The following is a 22,535-nucleotide window of genomic DNA, read 5'->3' as shown; positions in this document are numbered from 1 at the left end:
CTAGATCCAAAAGAAATAAATAATATTAGGTATCAATTAAAGCAAACGTCTAGACCCATTAAGAATATTGATGACTAGATAAAATAAATAAAATGTGAAATAGGACGTACATGCCCCATATAGAAGAGGTGTGTAAGTCAGTTAGTCTAAAGAGGGACGCTGCCCTTGCTTCTCATATATACAGCCTGTCCAGTTTTCGTTGGACAGCGGCTGTATCTCGGTAAATAGAGCAAGTAGCAACTTCGGACAAAAAAATTTATTACTAATGTGACTATGAGAAATCTCTGGAAAATATTTTCAGCTTCGTGAAATCGCCGTAAGGGGGCGTATTAGGGACGGTAGTTTCTTAAAATCGACAAATCTATACTAAGTCACTAGTTAAGTAGCACATTTTAATTTACTATCAATAAGATTACATCATTCTGAAACTTTTTTGTTCGACACATAATTTCATAACTTACATAATAAAAGTGGAGGAAGCCGATGAATCATTCTAAGTTCAAACTATCATATCTCTGTTTCTAATTATCCGATTTCAGTGATTCTGTACTTCATTGTGAGGGAATTATAAGCCAATTTAATATCCACATTGACCAAAAATCCATAGTCCAGAACAAAATCGCTAGAAGGCATTCTTTCAGGTAATAGCGGTTTTCTTCATTTTTCTTTAATAAATCAAATGGAACTATACTATTTTCATAAGCTCATCTTGTAGAGCTTTAAAAAACCTACACTTTTTCCGAAAAGCGCATTTCAATATTCTTTTTCGTTTTTGACTTATTGATAAATAACTGAAAATTTTAACTTACAACGAGTTTTCCAATAAACGGTGAGTATTATAGGTTTTGGAGTGAAACCAAATGTTTTTGTTATTTTGACAAATAAATGTCATATTAACTACTTTACTATAGTTAATATTATTGTCGAGTTATTGATTACTGATAATATTTGTAATATTTCTAAGTATTTTGTAATGGCGTTTTCGAATGAAGAAGCCTACGATATGCTGGCTGTGTATTTTCAGTGTTACGAAAATGTGGCAATTGCAGCAAGAGAATACAGTGTTAAGTATCCACTGAGAAAACATCATTCGAGAAAAGTTTTTAAAGATTGGCTAACCGCCTTAAATTAACTGGAAATGTTCATCCTACTCGACCTGTTACGTAAAAACGCAGAAACCGAAATCAGCAGAATATCGTTAATATTTTATCCTATATTAATTATGATCCTAAACGGAGTACCAGAGAAGTAGCACGAGAGTTAAGTGTTCCAAAAACAATAATCCATGAAGTGCTAAAAGAGCATAAATTGCATCCGTATTACATTGTTTTGCATCAATTTTTGAATGACAAGGATTTTGACAATCGGCTAAACTTTTTGCCATTGGTTAGAGAATATGATATGTGATGAAACTGACTTCCTATCAAGAGTACTTTGGTCCGACGAAGCAACATTTAAAAGTAATGGACAATTAAATCTCCATAATAGTCATTATTGGTCGGAAAAAAATCCTCCTTGGATGCGTGAAGTTGACCATCAATATCGCTGGACTCTAAACGTATAGTGTGGAATAGTTGAAGGAAAAATTATTGGGCCGTATTTTTTTGAACAACCTCTAAACAGGGAAAGATATTTAGTATTTTTGAGCGATTTTTCACCCACTCTTTTAGAGAATGTTACTTTGAGAACGAGGCAAACCATGTGGCTGCAATACGTTGGTTGCCCAGTTCATTACGATAGACATGTACGTCGTTTTTTGGATGAGAAATTTCCCTCTCGGTGGATTGGGAGAGGAAGTATTTTTCCATGGCCACCACGGCCTCCTGATCTCACGTGTCTAGATTTCTATTTTTGGGGACGTATAGAAAATCTTGTATATAAGGAGAGTCCTACCACCAAGAACAATATGAAGGTTCGAATAAAAAACGCCATCCTAAGTTTAAGTAAACATGAAATTGAGAGATCTGTAAATTCGACTTTGCCAAGAATTCGACGATGTATTGAATGTGACGGAAAACATTTCGAACATTTATAGCTTTTAACTTTAGAACTAATTTCCTTCTTCTAACTTTTAAACTTAATTTTTTCTGAATATTGTTTTTTTTTTAAATAAAATGAATTAAGTTATGTGTTTGTAAATTAAAGAATTTAATAACAATTATTTGTCAAAATAACAAAAACAATTTGGATTCACTCCAAAGCCTACTTACCGTTTATTGGAAAACTCGTAAGTTAAAATTTTCAGTTATTTATCAATAAGTCAAAAACGAAAAAGAATATTGAAATGCGCCTTTCGGGAAAAGTGTAGGTTTTTTTAAGCTCTACAAGATGGGCTTATAAAAATAGTATAGTTCCATTTGATTTATTAAAGAAAAATGAAGAAAACCACTATTACCTGAAAGAATGCCTTCTAGCGATTTTGTTCTGGACTATGGCTTTTTGGTCAATATGAATATTAAATCGGCTTATAATTCCCTCACAATGAAGTACAGAATCACTGAAATCGGATAATTAGAAACAGAGATATGATAGTTTGAACTTAGAATGATTCATCGGCTTCCTCCACTTTTATTATTTAAGTTATGAAATTATGTGTCGAACAAAAAAGTTTCAGAATGATGTAATCTTATTGATAGTAAATTAAAATGTGCTACTTAACTAGTGACTTAGTATAGATTTGTCGATTTTAAGGAACTACCGTCCCTACTACGCCCCCTTACGGCGATTTCACGAAGCTGAAAATATTTTCCAGAGATTTCTCATAGTCACATTAGTAATAAATTTTTTTGTCCGAAGTTGCTACTTGCTCTATTTACCAAGATACAGCCGCTGTCCAACGAAAACCGGACACCCTGTATATGAAAATAAAAAAAACGCTCTAGCTTGTATTGATATCTAGTGCTGTGTTTTATTGACACCCATTTTCCTATGAAAATCAAATAGGTTATGGGCCCAGGATAAAATTTAAAAAAATAATTGCGCTGCGTACCGTGCCGTTTAGTGTTCGATCAGTGTTTAGTTGGTGACATTAAGATAAATAAACTTAAGTGATTATGGAAGCCAGTAAGTCTCGACGTAATATAAGACAATTTGATGGTGAACGATACAGCATTTGGAAATTTCGATTAAGAGCCTTGTTAGCAGAAGAAGATGCATTAAAAGTGATAGACGAGGAACACCCAGTGGAGCCCGACAGAAAATGAGAAAAGCTTGAGCGATTGGCCAAAGGAATTATTATAGAATGCCTTAGCGATACAATAATAGGTCTCGTTACAGAAGAAGCGTAAGCCCGTCAAATCATTGAAAAATTAGATTCAATTTATGCAAGAAAAAGCCTAGCAACGCAGTTAACTGTCCAAAAGAAACTGTTGAGTTTAAAATTTAAAAGTGACATGCAGTTATCAAAGCATTTTATTATATTCGACGAATTAATGATTGAGCTTCTGGCGGCTGGTGGAACCTTAACAGAAATGTCTAAAACAGCACATCTACTTCTCACCCTGCCATCATCCTACGACGGGATAGTAACTGCAATTCAAACGCTAACAGATGATAATTTGAATTTTGCGTTTGTAAAAACTAAATTGCTCGACTACGAAACCAAATTAAAAGACGAGAATAGTGACACCAGTTCTAAAGTACTACATGTGGAAAGACAACGATTCAAAAGACCAGATCCCTACAACAGAAATAAATATCACGGTGCCAAATTTCCAAAACAAACCATTAGAAAATATTCTTTCAAACAAGGAACACCATCAGGACAGCTGTACCCAAAAATGAAGTGCAAACACTGTGGCCGAAACAATCATACAATAAAGGACTGCTACTTTTACAAGAAAAACCACCGAAAAGGAGAAGAAACTCGGGAACGCACTTTACAAACAGTTCGTACAGAATCAAATAATAGCCAGGGTTTTGCCTTTATGATGGGAACAACAACTTCACGGCAACCTACTTCTTCAGGACAATGTTTAACATTTATATTAGACTCCGGTGCAACGGATCATATGGTGAACCAAAAGAATGTCTTCACATCATACAGACAATTGGATCATCCAGTTCCCATCTCCGTAGCAAAAGTTGGTGTTTCAATAACAGCAACATTAAAAGGAAACATTAGCGTATCAACTGACCAAGGAATGACCGGAGTCCTGGAGGATGTACTATATGCTGCGGACATCCCATACAATTTGCTTTCTGTACACCGAATTCAACAAGCAGGCATGGCAGTAATTTTTAAAGAAAATGGTTCAGTGAGTATCAAGAAAGGTAACAAAACAATAATAAAGGGTAAGTCTCAAAATAAACTAATAACTGTGACAGTAAAAATTAATAAACCTTTAGGGAAAAAGGTAAATGTGACTGAAAGGGTGTTAAATAATTATAAACTTTGGCACGCCCGTTTAGGTCACATAGGCAAAAACAAATTTTTGCAATTAAAAAACATTGATTTGTTGACTGACAATGAATATCTAAATAATATCCAACCTACACATGATATTTGTGAAGCTTGTATTTATGGAAAACAAGCACGCCTACCATTTGCTAAAACTAAAGACAAAACTCACATCAAAAGACCATTATTTATTGTCCACTCCGACGTGTGTGGCCCTATCAGTTCACCCACAATGGACGATAAAAATTATTTTGTCACATTTATTGATCAATTTACACATTATACAGTAACCTATTTATTAATGCATAAATCTGAAGTTTTTAAAAGTTTTCATGATTTTTGTACAAAGAGTGAAGCACACTTTAATTTAAAATTAACTAATTTATATTGTGATAATGGGCGAGAATATCTTTCTAACGAATTTAAAGATTATTGTGTTCAAAAGGGTATTAGCTACCATTTAACTGTACCTCATACACCGCAACAAAATTCAGTGGCGGAACGTATGAACAGGTCAATTACAGAAAAGGCCCGATCAATGGTACATGGTGTTAAACTAAATAAAACCTTTTGGGGCGAAGCTGTCCTCACAGCAACATACTTAATAAATCTGACACCCACTAAAGCTCTAAGCCAAGATAAAACACCTTTTGAATTGTGGCACAGTAAAAAGCCCAAAATAAATAACTTAAGGATTTTTGGTTCTACTGCATACATCCATAACAAAGTCAGAAAAGATAAATTTGATCAAAAATCAAATAAAGGCATAATGGTTGGTTACCAACCAAATGGTTATAAAATACTAGATATTCAAACTAATAAATTTATTTTAGCACGTGACGTCATTTTTGACGAAATAAATTTTGAAACATCAAGACCTAAACTTGATGAAAGAGTTGAAACATTAAGACCAAAACTTAATGAGAGCTTCCAGCTAGAAAACTCCATGAAATCTAGTAAAATGCCTAAAACTACCTTAAAAGTAGTCAAAGACCCCAAAGAACCTGTACAGCCAAAAGCAGGTGAATCTATTACTAAAATAGATAAATCTGTCACCAAAACAGATAACGAGCACGAAAATAATATTACACTCTCGCCATATGAAAAACAATATACTGATTGCCGGAGAAGTGAAAGAATTAAAAATCTCCCGTCTTTTTCATACAATGAAGAACAATATGATGACTATAATTATTTGACATGTGCACTGTCACTCATATGTAAAATTCCTCAATCTTATAATGAAATAAAAAATAGGGAAGATAAAATTAAGTGGGAGCAAGCAATAAATAGCGAAATAAACTCCCTCTTACTCAATGAAACGTGGTCATTAGTCAGTCGTCCCCTTAATAAAAATATTGTCGACTGTAAGTGAATTTTTACAATCAAAAACGATGCATATGGAAACCCCTCCAAGTATAAAGCACGTTTGGTAGCTCGGGGTTTTAGTCAACAATATCTATTAGATTATGATGAAACTTTTGCTCCGGTAGCCCGTATTACTACATTTAGATTCATTGTTATTTTAGCCAATCAGTATAATTTATTGTTACATCATATGGATGTAAAAACGGCTTATTTAAATGGCATTTTAAAAGAGGAAATTTATATGCGTGTGCCAGAAGGCGTAAATGCAAACAAAGATCAAGTTTGTAAACTAAACAAATCATTATATGGTTTAAAACAGTCAGCTCGATGTTGGTTCGAGCGTTTTGACAGAGTGTTAAAGGAGCATAATTTTAAGAACTCCTTAGTCGACCAGTGTTTATATTTTTTAGATAAAGGGAATATTAACCAGAATATTTACCTAGTATTGTACGTCGACGACCTTCTAATCGCTACAGCTAACGAAAATACTATGAAAAACTTTAAAGGTTGTTTAATGGATTACTTTAAAATGGAAGACTTGCAGGAAATAAAACTTTTTCTAGGCATTAGAGTAAATAGACAAAAGGATCAAATCACTCTATATCAAAGTTTATACTTAAAAACAATTTTAAATAAGTTCAATATGACAGATTGTAAAGCTGTTAACACTCCATTACCTAGCAAACTAAATTATAAAGAATTAGACTCAAATGAAACTATTGATGCCCCATGCAAGAATTTAATAGGATGTTTGATGTTTGTAATGTTGTGTACAAGACCAGATATATGCACATCTATTAATTTATTAAGTAGATATCAGAATAAAAATAATAAAGAATTATGGCAGTGCTTAAAACGCATTTTACGATACATCAAAGGTTCACTTCATTTTAAACTAGTTTATAAAACAAATCCTAATTTTTCCAATTTACTAATTGGTTTTGTTGATTCCGATTGGGGTAATAACGAGACAGACCGAAGAAGTACAACTGGTTATATCTTCAAATTATTTGAAAGTTCTACACTTTGTTGGAATACTAAACGACAAAGTTCTGTAGCAGTTTCAACTACCGAAGCGGAGTATATAGCACTGTTTGAAGGTGTTCGCGAAGCCGCTTACCTTAAATCGTTGTTAAATGATGTAAATATAAAAATAACAAGACCTACTGTTATTTTTGAAGATAATAACAGTTGTATAGCTATTGCGACTAACCCTGTTTTTCATAAACGATCAAAACATATCGATATTAAATATCATTTTATAAGAGAGCAAATAAAATAAAAAAAGGTGATTCTGGAATATGTTTCAACAGGTAACCAGTTAGCAGATATTTTTACAAAGCCATTACCATACTTAAGATTTGAACAACTCCGATCCCAGATAGGCTTGGAGGAAGTCTCTGCAGATGAAAGTTTTAGTATTAAACATTAAATTTACGGTTTGGTTGGGTTTTCTTGGGGTTTTCCCAACCCACGCAACGAATGTTGGACCATTCTTCTATTTTTATTCCCCAAATTGCAAATTACAAATTATACATTATAATTTATTACATTTATATTATATTATATTATATTATACAATTTTTCTTTTATTTATGTCCTTTTTGAGTGGGAGTATTAGATTTATGTATCCCGCCAGTCTAGATCCAAAAGGAATAAATAATATTAGGTATCAATTAAAGCAAACGTCTAGACCCATTAAGAATATTAATGACTAGATAAAATAAATAAAATGTGAAATAGGACGTACATGCCCCATATAGAAGAGGTGTGTAAGTCAGTTAGTCTAAAGAGGGACGCTGCCCTTGCTTCTCATATATATATTAGGTGTACAACTTTGCTTCCGCCGTTTTTGAATAGATGTATGTAGCGGTAAGTAATGATCGAAATAAATAACCCCATGTGGGCATGCAGGAGCCTTGGGCACCTGTTAACATAACCTCATAAAAATATTAGTCTATTTGTGTCTTCATCATAAAGTTATTCGCGATTGAAAATGTCAGTGTACGAGCCAAATTCTCGTCATTTGCGGGAGGTTTTACTTTTCTGCTTCAATATGAAGAAATCTGCTGCTGAGGCTCATCGAATGCTCTCAGATACTTATGGGGAAGCCACTATTAGTGAAAGGACATGTCGTGAGTGGTTTCAGCGCTTCAAGAACGGTGATTTTCACGTCGAAGACCAACATAGCGGTGGAAGAAAGAAGGTTTTCCAAGATGCGAACTTGGAAGCATTACTTGACGAAGACTCGTGTCAAAGTCAACAAGAATTGGCACAATCATTGGGAGTGACTCAACAAACAATCTCAAAACGCCTCAAAGACATGGGAATGATTCAGAAGCAAGGATATTGGGTGCCGTACGAGTTGAAACCAAGAGATATTGACAGGCGTCTGTTCGCTTGTGAACAGTTGCTTGCAAGGCAAAGACGGAAGGGATTTCTGCATCGTATTGTGACTGGGGACGAGAAATGGGTTCATTACGATAATCCCAAACGCAAAAAGACTTGGGGATATCCCGGCCATGCTTCCACGTCGACGGCCAAACCGTCTATTCATGGTTCCAAAATCATGCTCTGTATTTGGTGGGATCAACTCGGCGTAATATATTATGAGCTGTTACAACCAACTGAAACAATCACAGGTGCTCTTTATCGAACCCAATTAATGCGTTTGAGCCGAGCATTGAAAAAGAAACGGCTGCAATACAACGAGAGACATGATAAAGTGATTTTGCAGCACGATAATGCTCGACCCCATGTTGCGCAAGTGGTCAAGAAATACTTGGAAACATTGAAATGGGAAGTCCTACCCCACCCGCCATATTCTCCTGACCTAGCTCCTTCTGATTATCACTTGTTTCGATCCATGGCACATGGGCTAGCTGACCAACACTTCCGGTCTTATGAAGAAGTAAGAAATTGGATAGAATCGTGGATCGCTTCAAAAGATGTCCAATTTTTTCAACACGGGATTCGTATGCTGCCCGAAAGATGGGAGAAAGTAGTGGCCAGCGATGGACAATACTTTGGATCCTAAAGGTATAATTAGTTTTTTACAATAAAATCGCGAAATTCGGAAAAAAAACGGCGGAAGCAAAGTTGTACACTATGAAAATTAAAAAAACGCTCTAGCTTGTATTGATATCTAGTGCTATGTTTTATTGACACCCATTTTCCTATGAAAATCAAATATTACTTTTCAAATCAAAAAAAGTTAGTTTAAAAAGCTGTTTTATTTATTCAAATCATCTTAACTATTTATGTTTTCTTATCAATGGTTGTTTATCAACATTATACCAAAAAGTTGAGTTTTATTTTTTCATATTTGCGGATATTTGTATTGTATGTGTTCTACCAAAGTTAGTTATCCACCACTACCAAAGTTAAATTATGTTTGTATGGTAATATTCTACATTTTCTATTATATTTTCATTTGAAATATAATACAAGGGGCAGTATGCATAAAAATAAGTATATACTCTCAAGTATACACTAGTAGTAAAAGCATTTACTAAGTAGTGAAGTCTGCTGTTGTAAGTATTTACTACAAACCGTATGCATAACATTTTATAATACTTCTGCTTATAAGTATTTACTTTAAAATTCAACTGTTTACTATAAAAGAAGATGAAAGAAGTAAAATTTGTTGACACACCCGGTTTTGAATCTATAATAAGATACCAAGATATCAACGCAATGCAATGAAATGTACTATCGTTTAAGATATTCTTATTGTAAACAAAATAAAAAATAACAAAACACAAACGACCTCTACCTCAATTTATTTTGCGTCGTCCTACATTACTAAACCATAGCTGTTTGCAGTACCCAGTGCTTGTCTATATTAGTACCTAAAATTAACATTTAATTCGAAAATTAATAATATAAAATTTAAAAATTGTCTAGTGATTCTAGTTCTTATAATGAAGAAATGACGAAAGCAGATGAACAAAGTATATTTGTTAATATTTTAAGACAGTTTCCTTGTTTATTGGACAAATCACAAACTCCTGCAATGAACAAGAAAAAAGAAAATGCTTTGACCCAATTTATTCAAAAGTATGAAGCACTAAGTGGCAAAAGTATTACTAAAACCCAAATAAAAAAGAAAATAAATAATCTGAAAACCCAGATTAAAAAGAAAACTGATGTAATACAGACAGGAAATAAAAAAATTGTACTGAAACAATGGGAAGACATGTTTTTAAAACATTTGAAGTGAAATGAACCTAGTTCGACTCTCTCAAAAGTTCCAGGACATTGCTCTGTAGGAATAAGCCGGAAAAGAAGTCAATCACTTGATAGAGCAATGGATTCAGAACCCTTGATATCGCTGTCCCAAACATGCCAAGATATTTCTTGCTCTTTTGACACGTCTCGACGATTACGACATAAGACAAAACTATACGCGGAAACGGAAGAAACATGTAAGCTTACGAACGGAGACCTTCAAAGGTTGGTGTTATTGGAGCAACTAAAACTTATTCGAATGCAACAAAAGCAATTACAAGACAAATCCGAAATTGCAGTAGATTTTGAATCAGAAAAGGTCTACAGAGTGTTGTAGTTAATAAAATTTGTTTCTAAAAATGTATAAGTATAACAAATATGTTTATATTAATTTTATAATTACTAAAGTAAACATAAATATTTTTTGTTATGGGTAATTGTTATCAAAAAAGAGAAAAAAATTAATTTTATGATATGAAATGTCATATCAAATTTTCGTTTCTGTTCCTAAATAAAATAGCAGCTATCATATTTCTTTTCTGTTCGCCTTTTCTACGAATATTTTCTCCTTCCTCTCCCAAATCATCATTATAATCGTTATTTGGATCTGAAAATGGTTCTTCAAAATCATCTGGGTCCATAGTGTTTTGCAATGTTGTGCAAAACAAATCCACATATTATGATGCGACTAATCTTATTTAACTGCAGCCTTATTTTATTTCCTAAAATTGGAAATTTTTTTTCAATTGACCAAAACACCTCTCTATTATCACTCAAATTTTTGAATATTGTAGATTATAATAATTTTCTTCGTCATTTTGTGGATTTCGATATGGTGTCAGCAACCATGGGGCTAAGGCGTACTCAGAATCTCCTAATAATGTCATTTGCCAATTATTTTGTACTAATGTAGGGTAAATATTACTATTTTTCAATATTCGACTGTCATGTACTAATTCAAGCCAACTAGCATCTACGCTTGTAAATATTTCTTTGACGTTACAAGTTGCTTGAACGTTTATGCTTGCAATACCCTTTCTATTGACGTATTCATCTCCATGAATTTTTAGTTTTTCAATCGTAATGTGACTGCAGTCAATTGCTCCTATGACAACTGGAAATGTAAACGATTTCTGCCACAGGCTTTTAGCTTCCATAATTTCTTCAGGTGAATTAGGATACTTTATCCAATCAGAGACCTTTTCGAAAATTATTTTAGACACGTAGTCAATTGTTCTTGACACTGTCGACTGATGAACTCCTGCGCTATCAGCAACACTTATCTGAAACCCCGGATCTCCCATATATCTTAAAAAGATTTCCATTTTGTGCACATTCCCTAAAACACCACCTCATGTTTCTCGTATTTCAGGTAAAAATATTTCAGATAATATTTTGACATTTTCTTGTGTAAAACGATATAGCGATTTATAGATACTTGCTTCACCACTTTTACGGATTTTATACGTTTTATTTCTATTAATGTTTATAAATTCAGCCATACTTTCAACTCACTGATTCGCCACACTATTCGAAGTCAACTGAGAAGGTAACTTACATTGTTGTTAGTAAATACTAGAAGCACAAATTTTTATGCATATACAATTAAGCATTTACTATCTTGTGAAGTAAATACTAAGAGTAATCCTAGCTAGTAATTACTTAAATTTTTATGCTTACCAAGTGAAGTATTTCCTTCATAATCTTCTAGTAATAGCATTTACTACTCTTTATGCATACAACCCAAAGTGTCAACCAATGAGTCTGAGACTGTTAGCTAATGGTATTAAAGGGAATCCTTATAAAATTTTGGTTTAAGCGCGTTGTAAAGTTTTTAAAAACTTATTTAACAATCACAAATATTTGTATTTTCATACGACTTTAAACTGATTAGTTTAGATTAATAAATAAAATAGTTTTAACTCAAAATGTTAGCTTTTGGTTCAAAATGTTGTCAAGTATTGGTTATATCTAAATTTTCATAGGTCAGCTATAGGCTATTTTACACTAATTAAAAAAAAAGATATTTTTCTAAGACTAATCAAAGGTACTTTTAGGATTGTGAGGGGTATAAAACACCATGAGACCCATCAACATCATATTGCTTTTTTTTAATTGAATAAACCATTGAAAAATTATATTGATTCTGAAATTTTCCTAAACTTGTCAGATACTGGGTCCTTTACTTTACATGATTTTTCTTTAAATAAAAAAATACTTCATTTAAATATACTGCGTGACATAGAAAAGAGAACACCCCGTAAAAATGGTTTAATTTAAATAATTTTTGGTATGCATGTTTGTTTATATGTATAGCAGAAACGATCAAAATTTCACTCATATTTATCTACGTATTTACGAGTTATTCGGAATTTTAGGTTTTTTTTAAATATAAAAATTGCAATAAAATATCAACAATACAACTGGAAAATAACATTTATTGGAGTGTAGTGTGCTTAGAAACTGCGTAGAGATATGCCTAGAACCAGAATAGAGCGAAATTTTCATCAATTGAGCGAGTTTGATAGGGGTCGAATAGTGGGTCTACGAGAGGCTGGTCTGTCATTTAGGGAAATCGCCACTAGATTGAACCGTAGTGTAAACACTATAGTGAGATGCTGTCAGGGATGGTTCGAAGAAGGGCAAACAGGCAGAAGAACAGGTACTGGACGACCTCGAAGAACTACAGAACGCCAAGATCGCCGACTCCGAATTATGGCCCTAAGAGATAGGTTCGTCTCGTCGAGGACGCTGGCGGATCAGTGGTTCGCTGAGTATGGAAGGCCCATTGGGATACGAACCATTTATCGCCGCATAAGAAGTTTTGGATTGATTTCCTACCGTCCCTATCTCGTGTTACCCCTCACATTAAATCATCGTCAAAATCGACTACAGTGGTGCCAAGAGCGGATACATTGGACTCTGGAATGGGATAATATCGTGTTTAGTGACGAATCCAGATTCTGTTTCGGTATGCATGATGGTCGGGCAAGAATACGAAGGAGACGGGGTGAAAGATGGGATCCTCAGTTTGCAATACAGAGGCATGTCCATCAGACTGTTGGGGTAATGGTTTGGGGTGCCATTGCATATGGTAGCAGGTCACCTTTAGTTTTCGTCAGAGGCAGTATGACAGCCCAGCGATACATCCAAGAAGTCCTGGAACCTCATCTTGTGCCTTATCTGGAAACTCTTGTTGATCCAGTTTTCCAACAAGACAATGCACGACCACATGTGGCTAGAGTGACTATGGACTTCTTCCAACAAAATGCAGTCAATTTGCTACCTTGGTCACCTCGATCTCCAGACCTCTCACCGATCGAACATGTATGGGATATTATAGGTAGAAGGTTGCATAATTTACCCCATCCCCCGCAAACCCTAGCGATGCTGTGTCATGCTGTCCAGTTAGCCTGGAATGAGATCCCCCAAGAGGACATCAATCACCTCATTAGATCCATGCCTAGACGTGTACAAGAATGTAAAAGACACCGCGGAGGACCGACAAATTATTAAATTTTTTTTAGTTTTTAACAATTAAATTTGTTCAACTTTTTAATGAAGTATTTGTTTTGGCGTAAACAACATGCATACCAAAAATTATTTAAATCAAATCATTTTTACGGGGTGTTCTCTTTTCTATGTCACGCAGTGTACATATGCACATATTTTCTTGATGATTTTATATGATTAAAAAAATCCATTATACCTTAACTTTTTTCCCTTTGAGTGGATAAAAGTTCTAGTACTGTCAGTGTCTGCTTAACCCATTAGCGCCCAGCGACCTATTTATAGATCACCAGATAAATGATGCTGAATCGTCAACTTCGGAAGCAAACACTCTCTTTTATGGTAGGGTAATATTAGGATAAGCTATAAACCCTTCATTTATTCTTTTACTTAGATTCTGTGACCCTAGGCATTCAGTTAATTTCAGCGCTCTTTTTAAGGTTTTTTTTATACACTGCGTATCAACTTATATCATTGTATATATTGGAACCCTGATAAGGTATGTTGATTATATTTTAGATTATTGTTTATAAAGGTTAAATCATACATATTACATAAAAATTTCTTCAATTTTTTTTCTATCTTGTAGTTTAGAGAAAGGTTTTGCACAATGATCTATAAATAGATCGCTGGTCTTTCATGACTATATTTCTCTAATTTCTGCTGGTCAATAATTTTTGCCAAAGTAATAACAAATATCATAATAACCAATATTATTTTGATAATAGTTAAAATATTCATCATAATATAATTATTTAACATATTATTCATAATTATTTATTTTAAAATTTTTACTAATATTTACTAATGATACCATAAATTTACATAGAAGTAAAAATGACCACAAACCCGGTGTTTAAAAAATTGCAAGACGCTGTAGATTACTTCTATTCGGAAGAAATAGAAGGTGACATATTAGCACTCCCACCCGACGTCGACGAACTCACGGATGAAGAAGTATTAGATGACGAAACTACTGGAATTCCTATCGTTACCGACATTGCTGGTTATGTCGAAGTACAGCACAATGAAAGGGAAAACAACAGCGATGAAGAGGATAACTTACCATTGTCACTTCTAGTTCCTAAAAAGAAAATGAAAGGAGAAAAGTTTCAGAAGCCCATCACCAATTGGGTCAAAGCAAACCCTGAATATAATGCCGATCCAGTCAAATATAATTGTCGTGGAATTGAAGATAATCTAAAAGGCGCATTGCATCAGGCATCACCATTGGAAATTTTTGAAAATTTTTTTGACGATGGTATCTATGATCTCATCTGGAATGAAACAATCCGATATGCCACTACCCAAAAAAACAAGCAAGGATGGTCAATTCGAAAGGAGGATATAAAAATATTTATTGGTTTTCTCATATTCAGCGGCTACCACACGTTGCCGTCTGAAAGAGACTATTGGTCTGATGAAGATGACTTGGGCCAATCCATTGTCAAAAATGCGTTGAGCAGGAATGCTTATTTGGAAATTAAGTCCCTTATTCACTTTGCTGATAATACAAAAGCTCTGGACAATAGAACTGACAAATATTTTAAAATAAGACCCCTGATGGAAAAAATGCAAACAAATTTTAAAAAGTTTGGAGTTTTCCAGGAAAACCTGTCAATTGATGAGATGATGGTGAGGTATTATGGTCGGCACTCTATGAAGCAGTTTATTAGAACTAAACCAATTCGATTTGGATATAAACTGTGGGCATTATGCGGTGAAGATGGGTACTGCTTCTCTTTTTCACCGTACGCTGGAAAAGAAGACAATCAGTCCAATGCACCTCTAGGAACCCGAGTAATCCTATCCATGTTGTCAGTGGTGAAAAATCCAAAATGCTACTGCATTTACTTTGACAATTTTTTTAGCAGTCATGCTTTATTTGTAAGGCTAAAAGAAATGAAATTTAGGGCCACAGGCACCATTAGAGAAAATCGAACTGCCCGCTGTCCTGTTCAGCCTACGAAAGAACTGGAAAGACTGCCACGTGGATCATATGATTTCAGATTTGATACCGAAAACAAAATATTAGTTGTCAAGTGGAATGACAATAAATGTGTGTCAATCGCCTCAAATTTTGACACCATAACTCCCATGGCTACCGTAACTCGGTGGAATGGCAAAACTAAATCTCGAATGTCAATTCAACAACCCCGAATTATTTTTAACTATAACCAGTACATGGGAGGGGTCGATCACCACGATTGGCTATTAGAGAAGTATTCTATTGCCATTCGTGGTAAAAAATGGTACTGGTGTTTATTTGCGATTTCATACTTAAAGTTGGGCCATGGACGAAGTGTTATGAAAGGCAGACCATTGAGCTTGCCTTCGACATTAAAAACTTATGTTCCAGATAATGTTAGGCTCGACGAAGTCGGCCATTTTCTGGAGAAGCGAAAAAATCAAAGGAGGTGTCAATATCCTTCGTGCAAAAGTCGTCCTTTAACATTTTGCAACAAATGTAATATTACCCTTTGTACAGGTTGTTTTGTCAAATATCATAAGAAAAAATAAACAAAACTCTTTATCTCCATTTAGCGTCTGTGCTCCATATGCCCAGCGATCTATTTATAGATCAGCAATTTCCAAAAAAACTAAAACAAAAAAATTTTAACAAATATTTTTTTTAGATAAATGTCGACCAATAAAATTCAAAAATAATATTTGTTTTTTAGTTTTCGAAAAAAAATTAATTTGGGCGTTAATGGGTTAAGAGGAATTTCACTGTATTTAATTTTTTAACTAGTCTTGAAATGTCAATGATTCTAAAACCACTTTTTTTAACCACATCTTCCCTAAAATTTAATATAAAATTCAAAATATTTACCAAAAATTACATTTAACATCTAACCATAACCCTTTCTGTAAATATTCCATTGTTCATGTAGTTTAATATAAATTGATTTAATTTTCATTTTTAATTAAAGGACAGAAATGTTGTCTCTACTGGGTAATACTTTTGTGTGACATTCAGACTAACCAGCCACAACGGCACAACCCCCGAAACTTTTCGATGAACTCTGATACATCTAAAAAACACAACATAATATTGTCATTAAACAGCCATAAATTCTAATTAAATTGCTTTAAATTCTTTTTTTAAATATGTGTACAGTGGCGAACAAAAGTATGGAAACATTTTCTATTTTTTAAAGCAATTTTATTCAATACGTAACAATAAATATCCGTCAAGAAAAAAGTCCTTTTTTGGAATATCTGCTATATCTAGAATATGTACATAACTAATAATAAATATATTAATATATTTATCAGTCTCAAAAAAAACAATATTGTGAAAAATCTATAAATTGACCGAACATAAGTATGGAAACATTACTTACAAATTGTTGAAAATAAATTATATTATGTACTATTTTATTAAAAGGTTTTTCAAAAGTTTTAGTATTTCGTTGGATACCCTTTGGCATCAATTACCGCTTAACATCTTCGTCCCATAGAGTCAACAAGCTTTGTACAGAGGTCTCTGGGAATCGCCTTCCACTCTTCCTCCAATACTGCCCAAAGTTCATCGCGATTTTTAACGTTTTTGGATCTGACCTTCTTATCTAAATAGTACCACAGATTTTCAATCGGATTTATATCAGGCGATTGTAACGGCCATTCTAACACCCGTATTTTGTTTTCTAAAAACCAATTTTTAGTTAATCGCGAGGTGTGCTTTGGATCATTATCCTGTTGATAAATCCATGCCAACGGTAGATCTTCTTCAAATGTCAGTAGGTGATTTTGTAAGATGTCGCAGTACATCTTGGAGTCCATTTTGCCATTTATTTTCACTAGTGGTCCAGTACCAGATCGTGTAAAACAACCCCAAACCATCACATTTCCACCGCCATGTTTGACGGTGGGAATTAAATATTTTGGGTCATATCTTTGTCCTGGAGGTCTTCGAACATATCCTGTAGAATCACTGCCGAACAAATTAAATTTACTTTCATCACTGAAAACTACCATTGGTGTTCGGTCCAATTCTTATGTTCTCTGGTGAATTTTAATCTCGCTTGTCTGTGTCGCTTTGTAAGAAGTGGCTTTTTAACTGCACGTCTACCATGAAGATTTTCACTTATAAGCCGACGCCTAATTATCATATCCGATACATCAATATCTTCAAATTTCTCTTTTAAGTCCTTATTTATCGCCACAGCAGATTTTTTTGGATCGACTCTAGCTTTTCTAACGATTGCACTATCCACTCTACGGGTTGTTTTTCGAGGTCTTCCACATTTCATTGCTGGATCTACTGTTCCTCTTTGCAAATACCTCTTAATTATTTTATGAACAGCTCCCCGAGGTATATTTAATGCATTTACAATATTAATTTGTTTTGTTCCGTTTGTGTACATGCTCACTATTCTTTGCTTGAACTCAGCACTGTAATATTTACATTTCGTCATTTTTAACAAAATCTTAGAAGCAGAAAACTTAATGTAGTCACTTTAATCAACAAATTTTGAGATTAGACTAAAATGAAGAAAATGTTTCCATACTTTTGTTCGGTCAGTTTATACATTTTTTACAATTTTGTTTTTTTTAAGACTGATAAATACATTAATATATTTATTTTTATTTACGTACATATTCTAGATAAAGTTAATATTCCAAAAAACAACTTTTTTTTTTACTGATGTTTGTTGCTACGTATAGTAATTAAATTGCATTAAAAATTAGAAAATGTTTCCATACTTTTGTTCGCCACTGTATTTGTCATGCAGTGTAATGTTCAAATTAATTTTATTTGAAAATAGAGCGTTTTATCAATGTGAACCAAGAGTACCTTTTTTTTCTGGACACATATGTGGTTTCATAATTTTGCATCAGCAGCTAAAAAACTGGGAAATAAAAAAAATGTAGCATTTTTTAACTACGACGCCCCCCGTGCGGCACCCCTCTGACTAGATATTTTCCATTCAGCCACATCAGTCAATTAAGATTTAAAAGGTATAAAATCATACCAAATTTCATAAAGTTATCTTGTACCGTTTTGGAAATACAGTCCAATCGCGGTAGTGTGAACATGCGTTAATATGAACAGCTCGGTGGTATGAACACGAAATTATTTACATTGAACGCCGTATACTGTGAACAGCGTGCACTTTCGATTGTGTGAACAAGTGCATTTATAACGTTTCTGTCTCAGTTTTTGCTTGTGTTATAAATTAATTGCATATCATTTATTATAAATACCAAGTAGTTATTATTTATTATTGTTCTTTTATATTTTTAGAATAAATTTGCAACTCTTATGATTATAATAAATCATTGATCATAAAAGATGAGGGTTTGTTTATCAATTCGTTTTAACGTAAGTGTGAAGAAAGTGATTGGAGATTTGTAAGTGTGAGAAAAATAATGAAGGGTTGTAGGCATGAAAAGGATGTGGAATGTTGTTTATTAATTCTTTTTAAGATAAACATATGCATTTGGGGTGAACCTGATGCATTTTTATATTATGTGACATTCGGTTTCCGACGAGACTACGAGACGTACTTTTTTTCGTTACTAAAACCTATTTAACACTTCAGCATTTTTCTAGTGATCGTGTGTAACATTTGTTTATTGCTGCGGGAAGTTTCTTTTTATGTGTCTCGAAATATTGTGTACGTCGTGTGTGTATATGTAATCGTGTACGTATCAGAAGAAAATATAGTCCTGTAAATACTCAGCTCAAGATGGGTAAATTAAAGAAAACCTTTTTAAGTTTGAGAGAAAAGGCCAACATTTTGGAAGAGCATAATAAAGGGATGTCTGTCACGATGTTATCCAAAAAGTACGGAGTAGCAAAATCGACAATTTGTGGGATAAAAAAAAAGGAAAATTTTGATTATGGATACTATGACTCACACGTTGAAACCATCGAAAAAATGTACTTTAAAGAAGTCAGCATTTCCGCTATTGGAGCAAAAGTTGTACGACTGGTTTCTTAAGCAGAGGGAAAAAAATTTAATAGTATCAGGAGATATGTTGAAACAAAAAGCATTGTTGCTCTCCAAAGATTTAAAAATGAATACAATTTTCACAGCTAGTGATGGTTGGCTGCAGAGATTCAAGCATCGTCGTGGCATAAGATTTTTAAAAATCACAGGAGAGAAATTATCATCCAATCCAGATGTAGTGGATCCTTTCAAAGAGAACCTAAAACGAATGATCGAAGAACATGAATTAAATTGTCACCAAATTTACAATGCTGACGAGACAGGATTGTATTGGCAGTTATTACCTGACAAAACGTATGTCGCATTGGCTGAAAAAACAGCTTCTGGTTTAAAAATTTCAAAACAAAGACTGACATTTATGGGGTGTGTAAATGCTTCAGGATGTCATAAATTGAAACCTCTAGTAATTGGGAAATCCAAAAATCCAAGGTGTTTCAAAAATTTTATTAACCCAGTCGTTTATAAAAGCAATAAAAATGCCTGGATGACAGGAGACCTCTTCAAGACATGGTATTTTCAACATTTTGTACCAGAGGTAAGAGTTAAAATCACTTGTGTTCATTGTGATATATGCTGTTTATGCCAATATTCCAAAATTGTTAATTTGTAGGTGAGATGCTTTCTACGTGCTCAGAAGTTGCCACAGAAAGCAATTCTCCTTTTGGATAACGCACCCTCCCATCCACCAGCAACAGAACTAACAACTGAAGACGGGATGATTTTCGTCAAATTCTTGCCGCCCAATGTTACTCCTTTATTACAACCAATGGATCAAAATATTTTAAGGCTCACCAAAGTGTACTATAGAAAGAGCTTGCTTAGTTCTATTGTATCATCAGAAGAAGCAATAGCGGTAGCTCTCAAGAAAATTTCATTAAAAGATGCAATTCTACATTTGTCTGCAGCATGGGATAAATTAGATGTAACCGTTATTAAGAAATGCTGGAAAAACATTTTTTCAGGTTTTGATGGAGATAAGGAAAATGAAGATGAAGATAACCTTCCTCTAAGTATTTTACAGCTAAAGTTAAGGAATGAAAAGGCATTTGTCCCTGATGCCATTAAGGATACAATAAATTTGTTACAAGAAATTGCTCCAGTAAGTTAATACACAATGAGATTACATGTTTCTCCGAGGTCGACAAAATAATGATAAACTGTAATTTTAGGCTGAATACAGTGCTGCAGATGTGGAAGACTGGACTAAAGACGAGAAAGCAGTTGTTGGTCTGGAAGATGTTTCTTCAGATGAAAGCGACAATGACAATGAAAGTGGTACACATATTGAAAAAATTAGCCATTCCGATGTAATTAGAGCATTAAATATGGCCATAGAATGGTGCAATCAAAATTCAATGAATATAAGTGAAATAATCACTCTTAAAAAGATTCTCGAACAAGCAGTAATGGCAAAAATTTCTCAAAAAAATGTCCAAAAAAAAATTACTGATTTCTTTCATCTTTGAAATGTATAATTTGGTTTGGTATTTATTAATAAACTATTATTAAAAAAACTTATTTAGTTACACCCTCTTTTCTGTGAACACCCTCGTTGGTATGAACTACCCTAGGATTTTTTGTGTTCACACTATAGCGATTGGACTGTATATCAAAATAACCATCATCAGAGTTATGTCTTTAAAGAGTCATAGATTGTTAAAAAAGCATTTTTCAATATATGTTTATATAAAGTTTTGGTGTTAATTTTGGACGTAATTTATGCTGTTTAAATATGCTGCCTTAATTTTGGGACACTCCGTATACATATGTGGGCATTTCTTGTTTATGTTGAGACTATTAAGTAATACCATGTGAGAATGATATGGGGTTAGCTGTAAATTATTTCCAAAATAAGTGTCAGAAAATGATAAAGAACTGTTTATGAATTCCTTTAACATAGGCGAAAGAAAACTTGATGATAGGACAAGTAATCATGGGAAAAAGCCTGGAATATAGCTTATCAATGCTCTTAAAAAGAAACGAATGCGCTCGGTGGTGGGTAATACATGTGTATCAGGAGGCATTCTGGCCTTGGTTCTTGGGAAATAAAGAAGTGTCTCAAAAACTTGCATTGTTTTATTTTCTCATAACCACACCGCAATCTTACATACATTTAAGAAAAACCCAACATATAAATCTAACTTTTCCTTAAAGATAAGTAATCCAAGATTATTAACAGCTAAGTACTTGGGCAAAGAGTAAACTATTAGAAATATCTAATTGACTGAGTAACAAATTAAACTAGATCCACTTTCTTTCGACTTCAACCAGATCAAAAAGAATAACAATTTAAGGATGGAATTCTTTGATCTTTTGGAAGTTGTAACTGTAATACCGATATAACAAAATAGTGAACTAAATGTGGAATCCCTCTACTTTTCCAAATCAAAGCTCTGTTTCCAAAAGACAACAGAGGAGGATTTTATTTAAAAAATAATTCTTTTGATCTCTCGAGAGAATTAGAACTGCAATGCCCAGAACGGACATTCAGGACTTTTCCATCACGATTTTAGCAGTGTAAAAAAAAAATCACCGATATCTACAAGGCAAGTAAAGTATTTTTTAATGATTACCTTGTCCTAGTCAATCGTGGGCCTTGGTCCACGTTTCTTGTTCAGAAATTAACTACTTAAGTGAATTTCTGCACTTTGTATTGTATTCAAAGTTCATACCATAACACGTTGAAAAATGCTACATAAATGTTTTTCAGAAAGTACCTAAATATGAAATGCTCAAAAAAGAACAAAATTCAAATATAAATCTAAAAGGAATCGTTACAACTTACCACAAATAACCCAAAATGCAAAATAGATGGTGAATGAAAGATAGGCGGAAGTCTTTAGAGATTAAAATTGATATCGATACATATCCATATTTAAGAACGACGTTGAATGTAAACTAATCGACATTTTCTATTCTCTGTACTTTACTATACACCGTATCGATTGACTAAAAGATTATTTAATGTGAAAATAATAAAATATGGAGGATAATGAAAATTAAATCAGAAATGAAATGCGCGGTCTATATCAAAATACTCGTTTATGCAAGAAAATTAAATTTCTTAC

At 33.5% G+C, this 22,535-nt stretch overlaps 2 protein-coding genes across 2 annotated transcripts; one reads left to right on the top strand and one right to left on the bottom strand.

The window, feature by feature from the left end:
• Window positions 1-10,770: 10,770 nt before the first annotated feature.
• Window positions 10,771-11,322, bottom strand: LOC136409300 (putative nuclease HARBI1). Its single transcript, XM_066390708.1, has one exon. It carries the CDS (start codon window positions 11,320-11,322, stop codon window positions 10,771-10,773), a length of 552 nt encoding a protein of 183 aa, XP_066246805.1.
• A 3,022-nt stretch (window positions 11,323-14,344) lies between these two features.
• LOC136409298 (piggyBac transposable element-derived protein 2-like) lies at window positions 14,345-15,870 on the top strand. Its single transcript, XM_066390707.1, has 2 exons — window positions 14,345-15,749; window positions 15,794-15,870. The coding sequence occupies exons 1-2, from the start codon at window positions 14,345-14,347 to the stop codon at window positions 15,868-15,870; spliced, it is 1,482 nt and encodes a 493-aa protein (XP_066246804.1).
• Window positions 15,871-22,535: the final 6,665 nt, after the last annotated feature.

Source organism: Euwallacea similis, chromosome 5 (assembly GCF_039881205.1).
Source record: "Euwallacea similis isolate ESF13 chromosome 5, ESF131.1, whole genome shotgun sequence".
Lineage (NCBI taxonomy): Eukaryota > Metazoa > Arthropoda > Insecta > Coleoptera > Curculionidae > Euwallacea > Euwallacea similis.
This window is presented reverse-complemented; position numbering and strand designations above follow the sequence as displayed.

Excerpts from the sequence above, each read along its gene's own strand:
- LOC136409298 (XM_066390707.1), top strand. The coding sequence starts at position 14,345 with ATGACCACAAACCCGGTGTTTAAAAAATTGCAAGACGCTGTAGATTAC. Across the intron at positions 15,750-15,793 it reads GTATTCTATTGCCATTCGTG|TTGGGCCATGGACGAAGTGT; the intron begins GTAAAAAATGGT and ends TCATACTTAAAG.
- LOC136409300 (XM_066390708.1), bottom strand. The coding sequence starts at position 11,322 with ATGGAAATCTTTTTAAGATATATGGGAGATCCGGGGTTTCAGATAAGT.